We start from the raw sequence: 18,066 nt of genomic DNA, 5'->3' as shown, positions 1-18,066 counted from the left end.
ATTCCCATAGTGAAACACCTCACTCTGTTATCAAAGAACCAGGGATGGGGGTCCGCTAGGGGGCGCGTTATGGAGTAGACGCGCAAACCACGAGGTCCCGTTTATCTGTTAAATTACTTTATGGTTCACCTATTGTGGCCCAATTCAGAGTTTTCTTAAGCTCTATTAAGAAAGTCAGCATTGTTTTAGCTGTTGTTCTTTCCGTCTTTTTGCCTTATCTCGAAGTGAAATGCCTCCTAAGCAGTCTGCTAAAGGAGCGCAGGCTAGCTGCTCAGAGACCGCTAGCAAAACTACCGTTGACCCAGCGACACTGCTAGCTTTCCGCGACATTGTCAAAGAAGTGATTCAAGAGGAAAATGACAACCTACGGGACGAAATTAAACGAGCCATTTCGTCCATCCAAACCACTCTTGACGAATGTACTGAGAAGTTGGGCGAACACGAAGAAGGCTAGAATAATCTGGACAAGCGGCTAGAAGTTATGGAGACATGTTTCGCAGATCTGAGTAACCAATACAAGAAGTTGCTGCTGAAAACGGACGACTTGGAGAATCGGGGAAGACGATGCAACTTGCGTACTTAGGAGTGCCGGAGGGAGCCGAATAAGGAAATCCCACTAAGTTTGTTGCTGATCTGTTGCACGTTGTACTGGGTGGTCCCGGCGGTTTGGAGCAGGCTCCGATCCTGGACAGAGCTCACCGGGCGGCGGTTGCGCTGCCCACGGAGGGAGGGCGACCGCGGCCGTTCATTGTTCGCATTCATTACTACCAGGAGAAGGAGCGGATACAGCGCTTAGCCAGACAGAAAGGCCGGCTGGAGTTTCAAGGGAAGCAGATCTTCATCTTTCCTGACTACAGCGCCGACCTGGCCAGACGCCGGGCTGCTTTCAGCGAGGTGAAGGGACTACTACGGAAAAAAGACGGAGTTCGCTACGGTCTTCTTTATCCTGCCCGGCTTCGGATCTCGTTTAATGGAGAAACACAGGTATTCGACTCTCCTAAAGCAGTGAAAGATTTCATTGACTCCAAGTTTGAGTCATCTCCCGAATGACATTTCATAAGAACCACCGGGACTTTCATACCATCGTGACTATATTTTTGTCAATCAATAAACGGACGATCTCTGGTTTAGCTTAGTTTCATGTTCAATGTTCATTTAGAAATCTCAGATGTTGGTGAGTTTGCCCTTGTTTCCTGGGAGGTTAACTATATTCCAGTACTTGTCACTTAAAAGGGACTCCGGGGTCAGCTTTGATGAGAAGTGAAACAGGTCCGTTTTTTGGTTACGGGTAAATGTGACGTGGGAGTTTTTCTCTTTCCTTCTCTTAATTATTTTACTCTATTATGTTGGACTTTGTGACTTTCTAATTTGAATATATTTTGGACTACATGTGTGATTCATAGTTCAGATGCTTCTGCTCATGTGGGGCTGTGGTTATGAATAAGGTGAATGGGACCTCTTAATAGAAGCAGGGGAGCTTTGGGAAATTGGTGTGTGTCGTTTGGGGACAACACTGAACACGGGGAGGTGGGTGGGAGGGATTTACCTACTTTTTCTTTTTTTTCTTTTGTTTTTTTTTTCTTTTTTGTTGTATATTATTTGCTCAAATTATTGTTAACAACGACGTTTCAGTGTGCACCCATGATAGGATTGGTATTTGTGTTTGGAACCGCCTTTTTCATCATGTACTTATATGGTGATGACTTCTGTTGATGACACTTCAACTGCTGTGAGTAATGGCTGCCATGTTAACTTTATTAGTTGGAATGTGAAGGGATTGAACCACCCAGTGAAACGAAATAAGGTACTCTCTCATCTTCTTTATCTTAAAGTACATGTAGCGTTTCTTCAAGAAACACACCTTAAGAATACAGATCATGCCAGATTAAGACAAAATTGGGTTGGACAAATTTTTCATTCCAAATTCAATGGTAAAGCCAGAGGTGCAGCAATTTTGATTAATAAGAATACTCCGTTTATAGTCTCTCACACAATAGCTGACCCAAATGGTCGCTATGTAGTTGTGACAGGGTCCCTGTTTAATACTTCACTTATTTTGGCAAACGTATATGCTCCGAATTGGAATGACTCAACTTTTTTCAATGACTTTCTTAATTCCCTTCCACAGATCAATACACACCAATTGATCCTTGGAGGGGACATGAATACTGTTATGGATCAGTACTAGATCGCTCCTCAGATAAAAGACTTCAACTCCCTAAATCCTCATTAGTGTTACAGTCATATTTACAAACCTATGGGGCTGTTGATGCGTGGCGATTTCTCTACCCCTCCACTAAACAATATTCCTTTTTTTCTGCAGTGCATCAAATGTATTCTCGTATAGTCTACTTTTTTGTTGACAAAAAATTGCTTCCCAATATCAAGACTTGTAAATACAATAGCATAGTAATATCTGATCACAGTCCACTTGTTTTGGAACTCGGCTTCCCGGATGAACCCTTTGTGTACTCCTGGAGACTCAATCCTCTTTCTTTGTCAGATAAGGAGTTTGTGGAATATCTTTCCAAACAAACTGATATCTTTATAAGAACAAACATTACGCCTGGCATGGCCTATAGTACGGTTTGGGAAAGCTTAAAAGCATTCTTACGGGGCCATATTATATCATACTGTTCATATACTAGAAAACAGAAACAGAAACGTCTTTCTGAATTGATACACCTTATTTCGCAATTGGATGAGCAACACTCTACAACCCCCTCTCCAGATTTGTATAAACAAAGACTAACGTTACAAACTGAATTTAATTTAATCTCAACCCAGCAGTCAGAGTCTATGATTCTTAAATCTAGAGGAAGATGGTATGAGCACGGAGAAAAAGCATCTAAAATTTTAGCACATCAGCTTCGTAAATCAGAAGCAACTCGTATAATCCCTGAAATTAGGACTGAATCTGGACATGTCACCACTACACCACAAAAAATAAATGAGAGTTTCAAAATATTCTATTCCAGTCTCTATGATTCTGAATCTTTAAACACGCCTGGACTGTTTGAGGCTTTTTTTGATGGAATGACAGTTCCGACTTTAACCTCGGCATTCAGAGACCAATTGGAGGAGCAAATTACAGTGGAAGAAATTAAATTGGCAATTAGCTCAATGCAGAATGGCAAATCCCCGGGTCCGGATGGGTATCCGGTTGAATTTTTCAAGACCTTTAAAGACAGTTTATCACCTTTATTACGAGACATGCTCATTGAGTCATTGGTTTCAAAATGTCTTCCCCTAACGCTTCGACAAGCGACCATCTCACTCCTATTGAAGCCAAATAAGGATCCATTAGAGTGTTCATCATATCGTCCTATATCACTCTTAAATGTAGATTTAAAAATACTGTCAAAAACACTTGCTCTCAGGCTAGAGCAATATCTACCATTGTTAATTTCTCCAGATCAGACAGGTTTCGTGAAGGGTAGGCATGGTTTTTTCAACCTGCGCAGGTTTTTAAACATATTACACACCAAGTCAACTACAACCCCTGAAATTGCCTTATTACTTGATGCTGAGAAGGCATTTGACCGGGTGGAGTGGGATTATCTGTTTTATACTCTACATAAATTTGGATTTGGCCCTAATTTCATTTCATGGATTCAGTTACTTTACTCCTCACCTATGGCACGTGTTAGAACAAATTCGTTATTCTCTTCTTATTTCCCACTTCTCCGTGGTACGAGACAAGGTTGTCCCTTATCCCCTCTTCTTTTTGCATTATCAATTGAACCACTGGCGATTAAACTGCGAGCTGACAGTTACATTAAGGGCATCTTCAGAGGTGACCAGGAGCACAAAATATCCTTATATGCTGACGACCTCCTGCTGTATATATGTCAGAGCCTTTATGCTCTCTTCCCCGTGCTCTCGCCATTTTTGAATGTTTTTGTAATATTTCAGGTTACAAGTTGAACCTGCATAAAAGTGAACTTCTCTGTGTCAACTCTATAGCCAGAAAGATTTCATTTTCAGATTTTCAATTTAACGTTAAATCAGGGTATGTGACCTATCTGGGGGTTAAGGTTACCCACTCATACAAAGATCTTTATGAAAGAAACTTTGTCCTGCTGCTTAAAAATACTGAGACAGATCTTCAGAGATGGAACAATTTACCACTGTCATTAATTGGCCGCATCAATTCTATCAAAATGAACATACTACCCAAGTTCCTTTATTTATTTCAATGTATCCCATGCTACTTACCCAATAAGTATTTTATAACACTGCATAAGCATATCTCTGCATTTATTTGGAATGGCAAAAGTCCACGAATTCGTAAAGATTTCATGCAGAGGACTAGGCCAATGGGTGGATTAGCCTTGCCAAACTTTCAGTCTTATTATTGGGCAGCAAATATTCGTAATATGCTGTACTGGATGAGTAATGTTACTACAGAGACTCCAGCTTGGCTCCAAATTGAGTCATCCAATTGTGGCAAAATTTGCCTATCAGCTTTGTTGAGTTCAGCTCTCCCATTAGAACTATACACCTATAAACGTAACCCTTTGTTGTATGACTCGCTCAGAATCTGGGTGCAATGTAGGAAAAGGTTGGGGTTACACTTAATGTCAATTAAAGCACCTATCTGCTCAAATCATATGTTCCCACCTTCCATGATGGATTCTGCCTTTAAAATATGGAAAAGTAATGGCCTTAGAAATATCAAAGACCTTTTTGTAGATGGGATTTTTGCCTCATTCACGCAGCTCCTGAAGCAGTTTAATGTTCCTCGGCAACATTTTTTCCGCTATTTACAAGTTCGTCACTTTGTAAAGAGTCGATTTCCTTCATTTCCGGAACTACCTGAGGAAACTTCTTTGGATAAAATTATTAATATAAACGTTCATGAGAGAGGGGCGACTAAAGAAATCTATGCTATACTATTAGATCTTCAATCTCCTTCTCTCTTCATCCTTAAAGCACAGTGGAAGAAAGACCTTGGGATGACTATAACAGATGAGCTCTGGCAATCTGTGCCAGGCATGGGCTCCTTCAATTCAAGGTCCTACACCGATTACATATCTCCAAGGAAAAGTTAGCCAAGTTCTATCCAGGAGCTGACCCTCTGTGTAACAGATGTAAAGCAGAAACAGGTTCGCTCCTTCATACCTTTTGGACATGCCCCAATCTTCATAACTATTGGGTGTCTATATTTAACACTTTGTCAGAGATGTATAACGTTAAATATGATCCTTCTGCTCTAACGGCTATCTTTGGGGTGATACCTCAAGACATCACTTTGCCAAAATGCTATTCAAATTCTATTGCCTTTGCTTCACTTATCGCAAAACGCCTTATATTTTTAAGATGGAAGCAGGAAGCTCCTCCCACACATGAACAGTGGCTTGCGGAGCTCATGAGGTTTTTACATTTAGAAAAGATGAGATATACACTGGCAGGTTCAACCACCAAATTTCTTAAGGCATGGCAGCCATTCCTTAAAGGCCGGTCCGTGAAAATATTGTTGGGGCATGTTTATAATTGTGGGACTCTGCAGAAAATGCTAGACACAGGCTGTCAGTAGTCTACAAACCACTGTTAGGTAGTTCTTAGGAAAAGTGAAAGAAATGACAGTGAACTGCATAGAACATGCATTCCCACAGCACGCACAGACAGATTCATAAATAGATAACCACTTGAACTTTATTCTGTGGTTAGTGGCATACTTTTCTTAATCATTTCAAAACCCTAATTTACACTCAAATGAAATACAGGGAATCCATTTTCACTTTTAAAAAACATACTGATTAATTTCTGCTGGGTATCTAACAGGCAAATCATAAAATAAATTTCTGCAGAAATTCAAAGAGATACCAATAAGACTGCAGAGCACTTTAAAATAGTCATTTCAGTCTACCAAAGCGGTAAAGCTGTTGGTCTTAGAGTCTGGTATTAGTAAGTTCTGAATATTTAAAATATTATTTAAACTACCATTGAAAGTAGATTAAGGGGGCTTACAAGCAACCTATAAGCTAGTGTCTTATCCTCCTGACCCAAAGCTGATCTTGCGTTACAGCACAGAAAATCTACAGTTTACACAGGTTTACCAAAACTGGACAGAAGATTGCCCGAAGATTAAGATTGCCATGTTGCCTGATCTGATTTGTGCTGCAATTTTGGATGGTGGAGGTGTTAAAAAAGATGAAATTTAAAACAAAACAAAACATAGACAAACTTACATGCTACCCAAGTATGCTACCATAAGATAATGAGGCATGTCACAAAACTCAAATAATCTTAAACTGGCTGCTTCAACATGATATTGAGTTCACTGTACTTGGCTTCCACAGGCATCAGATCTCAATCCAATAGTGCACCTTTGGGATGTGGCAGAACGAGAGATTTGCACCGGTAAAAGTCAGCAGAAACTGTGTGATACTGAGGAATGTTTTGAACACCTGGTTGAATCTATCTCATAAAGATTTGAGGCAGTCCTAAAGGCAAACAGGGAGTCCAACCTAGTGCTAGCTAATTGCTGGTGAGTTTATATGTGACTCTAGATTCTGAGTGAAAGCAATTTACACAATTTACATGTTCTAATGTCACTTTTACATGGCAAGTTACAAAACTCACAAGGAAAAAAAATCCCTTATTTTTCTTGCTTTAAAATAGATTAAGATAAATTAATAAAGCTGTATTCTTCATGCTGGATGTGTGAATCAGTATCAAAGAGAATTACACTTATCTGCAAGGTCACATTAAGCTTTTCTTTTTCTACTATTGTAAAACTAAATGGAACAAATTAAAACCCCCAAAAGCAAAAACTTATAAATGCATATAATTAAAAAAAAAATAATCTAAATTTATTTATAAATGCCCACCTGTGTAGCAGTAATGCCATGACTGTTTCATCAACTTGATACAAAGTTCACACTATCCATACGGTATTTCATTCCACAAGCACAACATAAAAACTGAGTTAATATGTTCAAAGGTCCAATTTTATCTCCATTTATGTCAAGGTCTGAGCTAACAGCTGCTGTATGACGTGGTTCATTTACTGCTGCTGCTAAGTGGGGCAAAAAAGTATTTAGTCAGCCACCGATTGTGCAAGTTCCCCCACTTAAAATGATGACAGAGGTCAGTAATTTGCACCAGAGGTACACTTCAACTGTGAGAGACAGAATGTGAAAAAAAAAAAAAATCCATGAATCCACATGGTAGGATTTGTAAAGAATTTATTCGTAAATCAGGGTGGAAAATAAGTATTTGGTCACCTCAAACAAGGAAAATCTCTGGCTCTCACAGACCTGTAACGTCTTCTGTGAGAAGCCTTTCTGTCCCCCACTTGTTACCTGTATGAATGGCACCTGTTTGAACTCATCATCTGTATAAAAGACACCTGTCCACAGCCTCAAACAGTCAGACTCCAAACTCCGCCATGGCCAAGACCAAAGAGCTTTCGAAGGACACCAGGAAAAGTATTGTAGACCTGCACCAGACTGGGAAGAGTGAATCTACAATAGGCAAGCAGCTTGGTGTGAAAAAATCAACTGTGGGAGCAATCATCAGAAAATGGAAGACATACAAGACCACTGATAATCTCCCTCGATCTGGGGCTCCACGCAAGATCTCATCCCGTGGGGTCAAAATGATCATGAGAACGGTGAGCAAAGATCCCAGAACCACACGGGGGGACCTGGTGAATGACCTGCAGAGAGCTGGGACCAAAGTAACAAAGGTCACCATCAGTAACACACTACAACGGCAGGGAATCAAATCCCGCAGTGCCAGACGTGTTCCGCTGCTGAAGCCAGTGCATGTCCAGGCCCATCTGAAGTTTGCCAGAGAGCACATGGATGATACAGCAGAGGATTGGGAGAATGTCATGTGGTCAGATGAAACCAAAGTAGAACTTTTTGGTATAAACTCAACTCGTCGTGTTTGGAGGAAGAAGAATACTGAGTTGCATCCCAAGAACACCATACCTACTGTGAAGCATGGGGGTGGAAACATCATGCTATGGGGCTGTTTTTCTGCCAAGGGGACAGGACGACTGATCCGTGTTAAGGACAGAATGAATGGGGCCATGTATCGTGAGATTTTGAGCCAAAACCTCCTTCCATCAGTGGGAACTTTAAAGATGAAACGAGGCTGGGTCTTCCAACATGACAATGATCCAAAACACACCGCCCGGGCAACAAAGGAGTGGCTCCGTAAGAAGCATTTGAAAGTCCTGGAGTGGCCTAGCCAGTCTCCAGACCTCAACCCCATAGAAAATCTGTGGCGGGAGTTGAAAGTCCGTGTTGCTCGGCGACAGCCCCAAAACATCACTGCTCTCGAGAAGATCTGCATGGAGGAATGGGCCAAAATACCAGCTACTGTGTGTGCAAACCTGGTAAAGACCTATAGTAAACGTTTGACCTCTGTTATTGCCAACAAAGGTTATGTTACAAAGTATTGAGTTGTATTTTTGTTATTGACCAAATACTTATTTTCCACCCTGATTTACGAATAAATTCTTTACAAATCCTACCATGTGGATTCATGGATTTTTTTTTTTTCACATTCTGTCTCTCACAGTTGAAGTGTACCTCTGGTGCAAATTACTGACCTCTGTCATCATTTTAGGTGGGGGAACTTGCACAATTGGTGGCTGACTAAATACTTTTTTGCCCCACTGTAAGTGGGTGTGAACATTTTAGTTATAGCACATTTATGTTTAATTCACTGTGAACTGATGGTGTGTGATTAAATAACATTGTCTCCACTTCTTTCTGCTCAAAGTTGGCTTTGTGAAGAAAAAAAAAAAATCTAACACTTGGTGATGTTTGTGTACTCAGCTCATTTAAGACAGGCTTTTGACAATGAATTCTTAGGACAAATTATCTCAATTACGAGATCAAACTTGTACACGGAAGTGGTTTCAACTCTAAAAGATATTCAGATAATGACTTCTTCTAACATCTATGTTTGCTGATGCAGCTGTAAATGTTTCGCTCACTCACATCAAAGGCTAATATTTTCTCACAGCGGCTCTTGGTAATCGAGACATCGTTTTGCAAATTTCTAGCGGGTTTTTCCTACAGAACGAAATTCCATTGAAACATATCAGAAAATGTGTAATGTTTGTACAAATCTGGACAATAAAACCAAAACTTCATGCTTGACTAAATGAAGGTGGGGGCCTCTTTAGCGTCAAACACCTCTTTGAAGTTCTCCTTTATTAAACACCACCAGTAAGAAGTAAATGACACATCTGTGTAGCTGCCGTTGCCCCGGGTATGCAGCTTTTATGCTGTACCTTTTAGAGACGACTCATGAGTTCATTGAAAGAAAGAATTGGCTTTACATTACAAAGCCAACTATATGAATGGCCTGAAAAGCTGGTAATGAAATATGGGGAAAAACAAAACAAAACTAAAAAACAAAACACTTTTACAACGTGTTAATGACAAAACCAAACAAGACAAATTTTGATTTTTCAGGCAAGAAAATAAATAAATAAATGAATGAATAAATAACTACAAACAGAAACAAAGTGTCATTTATCACACAAACTACAGATGGTTAGGATTTAGTTATTAATTTAGAATTGATTACCCATAAAAAAAGAAGTTGTATACTGCCAACATACATGACTTCCAAGCTGTTTAAACACTATAAGTGGCTTAAAAAATGCAAAGAAATGTTGGGACATTGGTAATAAAACCGCTGGTTATGACTGGATATACAGAAAAAAAGAATCCCAGAAAGATTTATTCTTTCACAAATAAAGACATTCGGCTAGTGCCTTGTTGGCACTGGGCTGCATGCCGTTTTGCCTTCAAAACTACTTTAATTCTATGTGGAACAGATTCAACAATCCTAAAGGTGCTGTGCTTGATAGAGAACTGATGTAGTGCAGTCATGTTAAAGTAGTAAACTTGTACAGTATAGTATATCTCTATGCCGTAGACATCCCGAGGAATGTAACACATCTGGTCGATGCAGCCCACAACATCTCTGATTGGCGTGGAATGTTATGGCGTACATTAAGAGGGGTCGCTAGCAGTGTTGGTCAAGTTACTTGAAAAAAGTAATCAGTAACTAATTACTGATTCCTCCCCAAAAAAGTAATCCCGTTACTTTACTGATTACTTATTTTCAAAAGTAATCAATTACTTAGTTACTTAGTTACTTTTAAAAAACACGATTTACAACCTGAAGAGGTGATAAAGCGATAGATCTTTCAGCCCAATTCTACTTTTTCTACATAATCCATCATACAAAATGTAATCAAATGGAAGTCTCTTTTTTTTTTACTTGTTTTATCAGTTTTAATCTTTTAACTTTATGCATCAAGCAAAAATTTAATTATATGCAACATTCTCTGACTTGAATAAAGTAGTTTAACATTTAAACCTATTTTCTACACATTCCAGCACATAAAATAAAATATTTTTTGTGTTTACACTCACTCTTTCAAATAGATGCAAGTAAAACACAGCAGAAAATAAATAAAGTCAAAGACTCAGCGGTCCTGTTGCTCTATTTTCACCTGTAAAGCAGGACTGCGGTAGGCGGAGGTTTACCCAGGTGCAGGTGTGCCGCGGTCAGTTGAAGAATCCGCGAGTTTCTCTGTGAATTTCCCATTACGTCGTTGCGCACTCGGTCCTTGCTTGGAAGTTTAGGGGTTTTTTTCGCTGTAAAAAGAAGTTTTCTTCCCACGCACGATGGACGCTAATGTTTTTGTCACTTTTTATGGAATCAAACTCAAAGTAAGGTCAGTACTTCCACGCTTTAAACGCTGTACGCTCTCCCACAATCGATATGTGATCCATTGTTGATCTGCACACAGCTGTTGTCACTAACGGCGCACTCGCTTACGTCACTATCGTGAGACATTCTCGCAAAAAATCACGGTTTTAGTAACGCAGTGTTCCTACGGGAAAGTAACGGTAATCTAATTACCGTTTTTGCAATAGTAATCCCTTACTTTACTCGTTACTTGAAAAAAGTAATCAGATTACAGTAACGCGTTACTGCCCATCTCTGGTCGCTAGCAACGTTGTAAGTTTTCATGTAGATTTCCAACTGCAGCCTAATTCAGGCATAAGGCACCCAAACGCTGCCAAGAATGTATCTCTACACCATTACACCTTCACCGTTCATATAAGTCAGGATGCATCCATGCTTCTCTGTTGTTTATGCCACTTTCTGACCCTACAATCCAAATGTGCCCCTCTTCAGAATACCTTGGTTATGGTATTCTGGTTAGTAACTGCTACCTTCCTTCCTTCAAAGCAGTCTTCTCATTCGCCTCTGACCTCAACAAGACAAATCCAGTGAGAATTGTTAATCACTGGATATTTTCTCTAGAGGTTGCTCTGCAAAATTCCCAGTAGATGAGCAGTTTTTTAAACTTTAAAGGTGCTCTCTCCTCCCCATTCATGCTTATTTTGAACTTACATTTACATTTCATTTGCAAGCTTACATGCTTAATTTGAACTTCAGCAGGTGACAATATCTACATGCCCAAATGCAATGAACTGCAGCCATTTATTTATTGTGTGGATGCTTTAAGGCATCCACACTATTGAGTTCCTGTTTCTCTTTATTCTTTAAACTTTATTGTGTGGATGCTTTAAGCATCCACACTATTGAGTTCCTTCTTGGTGTTTCCGTACACTTTTCACCGTGGATCTACTTCCACAATTTTTGTGCTATTTTCACCGTTGAAATTTTAAACTATTCAGCTATTTCTGCTAATGACGGCTATGTCTTTTGGTATTTTTCACTATTATACTTTTTAAAATATTAAGCTTTTTTCCTTTAATTTGAAATGAATGGGAAACTTCTGCAATTCTGCTAAAATTTGCTTGTTTTTGAAACTTAACTAGTTCCTCATATTTTAACATAGAGCAACCATTCAAACTTTAAAATGTTCTCAAATTATTGGGCTATTCAGGTATAAATCAGCTTTTTCAAATCTTTTACCGTTTTACTTTTATGCCTCTTAAAGTTTTGAGTTGCAAAATTGTGATTTTTCACAAAATACATGCGTCGTTATGGTTGCTATGCACTTTGCTTCCAGTGTGCCACTGAAGGTTTTGCAGTCTTCTCTTAATGTCCAAACAACTTCTTGCTACTTGCTCAATTTTCACTCAACTTCCACAAATTATACATCAAAACGTAGGTATTTTTGCTGGCTTTCAGAAAATGTCACTATCATTGTTGTGGGATTCATAGAATTTTGGCAAATCTCCTCAGACCAACAGAAAGTCGGAAAACTCTCCATATAAAGTCAATGGAGAGTTTGTTCAAAATCACCGCTTGATTTCTGTAATGAGAGGCATATTCGAATCGTCATATCTCCTTAACGAAGCAAAGTTAAGACATATCTTCAGACACTCCTGACGCTCACAATTCAAGAATTTCTTTCTCACCTATTACCGTTCTGAAATGAGTTGGACTTGTTTGAGGGTAGGAAATTCGTCCGTCGCTCAGATTTCTTCAGATTTCAAACTCTGGAAATGAACCACTTTTTTCTCTCGTCATAACTTTTTGTTGGATTTCCACAGAGACCTGAAAATTTCCATGACTGTTCACCAAAGCCTGCTGTCTCTTACGGTGAAAGAATGATATCGATACTCCAAATAGATTTAGAGTTACAAAGCGTTGTTTGAGGGCAAGTCAAGGCAGTTTTTGCTTCGCTCTACTAAGTTATGGTGCATTAGAAGTCAAATATCTTTAATAATTCATATTTTAATGATAGATTGTCAACACTGGAAGATTCCCCCATCTTTTCTGAACAAAACGGTGTAAGAATGACCGCTCTAGCCCCTACGGTTAGGAAATTATAGTCATTTGTTTGAGGGCAGTCCTCACTATGAGAAATAGACTGCAAAAATCCTGTGTCTCTCTGTGCTGCTCCCAGGCTGACCTAGAAACTTACTTCTCTCTTCCTGTGAGTGTGTGTGTGTGTGTGTGTGACACACACACAGAGAGAGAGAGAGAGAGAGAGAGAGAGAGAGAGAGAGAGAGAGAGAGAGAGAGAGAGAGAGAGAGAGAGAGAGAGAGCCTTTTAATGGGATGATCTCATTGTAAGATTCAAATTCAATATATTTAGACTGGTTGACTGAATTGGATCTTGTGTGTGTGTCTCTCTGTGCATGTGTGTTTCCTTATGTGTACATATTTGTGATTGTGTGGCTGTTATAGATTTTTTTTCCTGATTTTTTTCATTTAACAAGTATATTTGAGGGACCCTCAGCATGTTCAGCATTTTTTCAGCTGTCCATTTTGCTTTTCCAATTTTTCTGTTTAAGTTATTACTATTGTGCTAAATCATACTATTTCTGCTGTTTCATAAGATTTGTGCTTAATATACTATTTCTGCTTTTTATAAGATTTGTGCTTAATATAGTATTTCTGCTTTTTATAGGATTTGTGCTTAATGTAGTATTTCTGCTTTTTATAGGATTTGTGCTTAATATAGTATTTCTGCTAAATGTAGTATTTATGCTTAATCATACTATTTCTATATATTACTGCCAGGTACCCAGGCAGCCAATCCTCTGTGAGGATTGAGACATTCAAATATACATATCAGGGCCTGCACGGGTTCACAGCCAGCCAATCATATCTGAGGTCTTCCGTTTCCTCTCTCGTCATATCTCAGCGACGGTTGTACAAAGAGCAATGAAAATCGCGGTCAAAGTACACCAAAGTCCGCTGATTCAGCCAGTACAAGAATTATGCTTCTATCCCACCTAGTTTTTGAGTTAGACAACGTTTTGTAACTCCAAAAAACTGCGTTTTTCGCTTCTCACCGCGATCTAATTCTGACTGCTCATCACCCTGTTTTCCAGGCGCTCGCTCTCTTTCCCAGTCATATACTTGTTATACTCGTATAACTATGCATGTGACAAATAAAGAACCTTGAACCAGTGGCGCAGTTGGTAATGACACGGGTCTGCAACACAAAGGTCGTGGGTTCAATTCTACCTTGGTCAACATGTTTTTTCCCTACAAATGAATACACTATCACAGACCAGTAATTCATATTGATCATTTATTACAATTCTGCAAACTTTTATGATTTTACCAGCTTTTCTAATATGGACCTCAGATTCTTGTTAACACTCCATGGCACAAATACTGTTCCCTTTAGGCTCTGTGTATGTGTGTGGGTATCAATATTTCTCCCATTTTAAAGTATTACTCCTCCATAATTGTATTTCTGTTAAATCAAAGTACTTTTACTACATCTTAGTACTTCTGCTCAATCATAGTATTTCTGCTAAATCATAGTATTTTTGCCAAATCATGGTTTTTGTGCCAAATCATAACATTTGTGTTATGTTATAGTATTACTACTAAGTGGAGGAATTTCTGTCATGTTACAGTATATGTGCTGATTACAGTATTTCTGCTAAATCATACTATTTCTACTATATTATATTTTTCTTTCTAAATATAGCATTTCTGGTATATAATTGTATTTCTGCTATGTTATAATATTTGTACTAAACCAGAGTATTTGTGCTGGAACATAGTATTTCTGCAAAATGATAGTATTTCTGCCAAGTGATAGTATTTGTAGGGGTGTCAAATTATCGCGTTAATTGCGATTAATTAATTACAATGCTATTTAGCGCGTTATGTTTTTTAATCTCGTTAATCTAATTTTTAATCTCTTGACGTCATTGATTTTGTATGAGAGTTGCTATGTTATAAAATCCGTTTTTATGTGCTGGGCTCCTTGTGCTTGACTTGTTGGGGGTGGAGTCACGTCGTGAGGTCAAGGTGAGAAGTGGTGATTAGCTTACAGTGTGGATATGGAGGCGCATCTGAGAGTTGTTGGCCCAATGAACGGGAAATTTGTATTTCATAAACGCCCTGACGGCACCATTGACAAAGGTAAAGTGGTCTGCCTAGAGTGTAAGAAGGAGTTTGCTTACCACCGAAGCAGCTCAAGTTTGGCCTATCACCTCAACGCAAAGCACCCAGCCGCGAGTGCAGCAACAGCTAGCAGTGAAGACGTTAGCAATATAGCAAGCCAGAGCAAAGCTTTTCGCCAAACAAAACTAGAGAATACCCCTCGTATGAGCAAGTCTGCGACCGACAGGCTGACTAATGTTATTGCCAAGTGGATAGCGATGAACTGTAGGCCGATAAATATAGTAGAGGACGAAGGATTGACAGAGGTGTTGCAAATTGCGTCCAATGACCCGTCATACAAGCCGCCGTGCAGGACTACAGTAACGACCAAAATCAGCAAAATGTACGACGGCGAAAAGAAAAACAAACTTGAGATTTTGGCGGAGGATTCTCCCAACTGTGTTGCTATAACCGGAGATCACTGGACCTCAGCTGGCAACCACAGCTATTTTGGGGTGACTGGACACTTTATTGATAGTGAGTGGAACCTCAACTCATTTGCACTGACCGTCATGAGAACAGAAACCAGGCACTTTGCTGATAAATGCGCCGAACAGTTCCTCAAGGTAGCAAATGACTGGGGTATTGAAAACAAGATATCCACCATTGGCACAGACAGCGCAGCAAACATGCTGGCTGCTATGAGAGCACTTCCATATGAGCACATCGCCTGCAATGCTCACATTCTCCAGAGGACCATCACGGTATGTCTCGATAGCAGTGGTTTTGTCGGTGTACTGGCAAAGTGCCGCAAGATTGTTGGTCATTTTAAACAAAGCCCTGCGAGTACCACAGAACTTAACCAACAACAAGTAGCACTCGGAAAGAAGAGCGATCAACTTATACAGGATGTACCCACCAGGTGGAACTCGACTCTCGCAATGGTCTCACGCCTCCTATGTAACCGAGAGGCTGTCCAGGCTACGTTGGACCAACAGAACCACAGGTTGGTCTTGCCAACCGAAGCTGAGTGGGCGAAACTGCAGAGGCTGGAGCTCCTGCTTGAACCATGCAAGTAAGTTCAAATAAACACCTTCCCATTTTAATTATATAAACTACTGTTACATGTGTAAAATCAAAATTAATGAACATAACAAGGAACTTTTAAGGACAATTAAATTGGAAATCAGTTACACTTTGATTTAAATGAATCCAGCTAGGTTTATTTAGCAAACCTCTCCACCTCTGCAGGTATGTGACAGAGCTGCTGGGTGGTGAGGCCTACGTCTCTTGCTCTGTAGTGCTGCCTGCTTTTCGCCATCTGTACCGTGTCATGGACATTACTGATGATGATCCTGCCTACGTGGTGAAGTTCAAGAATGCCTTCCAGAAGGATCTGGCAGCACGACGAGCTAATGGCAACGAGATATGGTTCGAGGTGGCCACAGCATTGGATCCACGGTTTAAGGATTTGAAATGTCTTCCAAGAGAAAAGAGGGAACAGGTAGGACAATAAGGTTAAGCTGGACTAATGAGTCCAATTCATTATCAAATCAAACTTTTATTTATTATATGGAACACAAAGTTCTTTACAAGATTAAATAAAATTTAAAAAAAAGCACTTAGTTTTAATCACAATCATTCATTCATTCATTCATTCATTCATTCATTCAGGTGTGGACCATTCTGGAGAATATGCTCCAGGCAGCAGAGCCCAGAAGAGCAGATAGTCTCCAGCCCTCCACAGAGGATGATGGACCAGCTCAGAAGAAGAGGAGGAGCGAACTCCTTCTGGGGTCTGACTCTGACTCAGAAGATGGAATTGAGTCTGGAGAGCTGCAGCGCTACAGAGCAGAACCCAGCATCAGTATTGATGACTGTCCCCTGCAGTGGTGGTATGCTCACTCAGGAGTCTATGAAAAGCTGTCAGTCCTAGCACAAAAGTACCTGGCCTCCCCAGCTACCTCTGTACCCTGTGAGAGACTCTTTAGCCTTGCAGGCCACATAGTGCAAAAGAAAAGGGCAGCCTTGCTTCCAGAAAATGTTACCAGGCTGGTGTGTCTTAGCGACTGGCTGAGGAAGAAGAAATGAGACGCATGTGGTCAGCATAGCTGCTGTGTCATTTGTAGCCTACTAGAATAGATTGCTTGATGTTCAGCACTTTTTTTTGTGATGGAAGAATACTTTGATGTGCTAACTTGCAGCACTGCAATGTCAGTTTTATTTTTCATTATCTGAAGCAGAGGAATTTCAGTGCTGTATTGCTCAGAAAAGAGCAACTCTGATGTGCTAACTTGCAGCACTTAATTTATTTGATTTTATTTGTATTTATTTTTCCACTTATTTTACAAAAGAATACAACAGTATGTAAATGGTTGCATCTGTTTAACGTTTGTTAAACAATAAATGACTTTATAAAGTCACTTTCTTTGTTATATCAGTCTTTTGGTCTGCCACAATAAGTTGAGGGCTTTCCTCAGCTATTTTTAGGTGAGATTAAAAAAAGAGATTAATTAGATCAATTAATTAAAAATCATAATTAATTAATCTCTATTTTTTTTAATCTCTTGACAGCACTAAGTATTTGTGCTAAAACATAGTATTAATTTAAAAATTACAATATTCATAGTTCATCACAGTGTCACTGGTAAATCACAGTATTTCTGCTATGTTGTACTATTTTTCTAAATCATAGTGTTTCTGTATTTTTGGCTAAATATATTCTTTCTGTTATCTTATACTATTTCTCCTCAATTCTTGTATTTTTGAGAAGTTATCATGTTTCTGGTAAGTTACAATATTTCTGCTATGTTCTGCTATGCTATTGTATTTCTGCCAAGTATTATGTTTCCTCTAAGATATTGCAGTTCTGCTAAGTTATTACATTTTAGCAAAGTTCCTCTGCTTATGCAAAGTTTTTACAATTTCTGCAACTTTTCAGCTAGTTTTTGAAGACAGCTTCAGCTTTAAAGCATCCACACAGCATTTTCGCAGGAAATGCAAATTTTTCTAGTTTACTTTTAAATTGCTAAATGAGGGAGTAAAACAAAAGCCAAACTTGAACCTCAGTGGTAAACCATTATAATCACTTCACCAAGTAGAGGAAATCAGTGCATGGCCTGATGGTCCGTCTGTAAACACATTTTGTTACTGCATCCACAAAATCCAAGTTTAAAGTTATGCCAAACGTGGCGAAAACATACCGTGCCTCCAGAAAGTATTTACAGTAGTTGACTTGTTCCTCAT

General features: G+C 39.3%; 2 protein-coding genes across 5 annotated transcripts in view; one reads left to right on the top strand and one right to left on the bottom strand.

The window, feature by feature from the left end:
• The window catches only part of fam20b (FAM20B glycosaminoglycan xylosylkinase), a 45,913-nt gene that overhangs the window by 15,900 nt on the left and 11,947 nt on the right, over window positions 1-18,066 (bottom strand). The window lies entirely within an intron of this gene.
• LOC106676880 (E3 SUMO-protein ligase ZBED1-like) lies at window positions 14,778-17,243 on the top strand. Its single transcript, XM_014414348.4, has 3 exons — window positions 14,778-15,895; window positions 16,072-16,324; window positions 16,495-17,243. The coding sequence occupies exons 1-3, from the start codon at window positions 14,778-14,780 to the stop codon at window positions 16,909-16,911; spliced, it is 1,788 nt and encodes a 595-aa protein (XP_014269834.1). The 3' UTR covers window positions 16,912-17,243.

This window comes from Maylandia zebra, linkage group LG23, assembly GCF_041146795.1.
Source record: "Maylandia zebra isolate NMK-2024a linkage group LG23, Mzebra_GT3a, whole genome shotgun sequence".
In the NCBI taxonomy this organism is placed as follows: Eukaryota; Metazoa; Chordata; class Actinopteri; order Cichliformes; family Cichlidae; genus Maylandia; species Maylandia zebra.
Note: the sequence above shows the minus strand (reverse complement) of the source record. Positions and strands in the feature narration are given on the sequence as shown.

Coding starts and splice junctions, on each gene's coding strand:
- LOC106676880 (XM_014414348.4), top strand. CDS start 14,778: ATGGAGGCGCATCTGAGAGTTGTTGGCCCAATGAACGGGAAATTTGTA. Junction 15,896..16,071: donor CTCCTGCTTGAACCATGCAA/GTAAGTTCAAAT, acceptor CCACCTCTGCAG/GTATGTGACAGAGCTGCTGG. Junction 16,325..16,494: donor CAAGAGAAAAGAGGGAACAG/GTAGGACAATAA, acceptor TCATTCATTCAG/GTGTGGACCATTCTGGAGAA.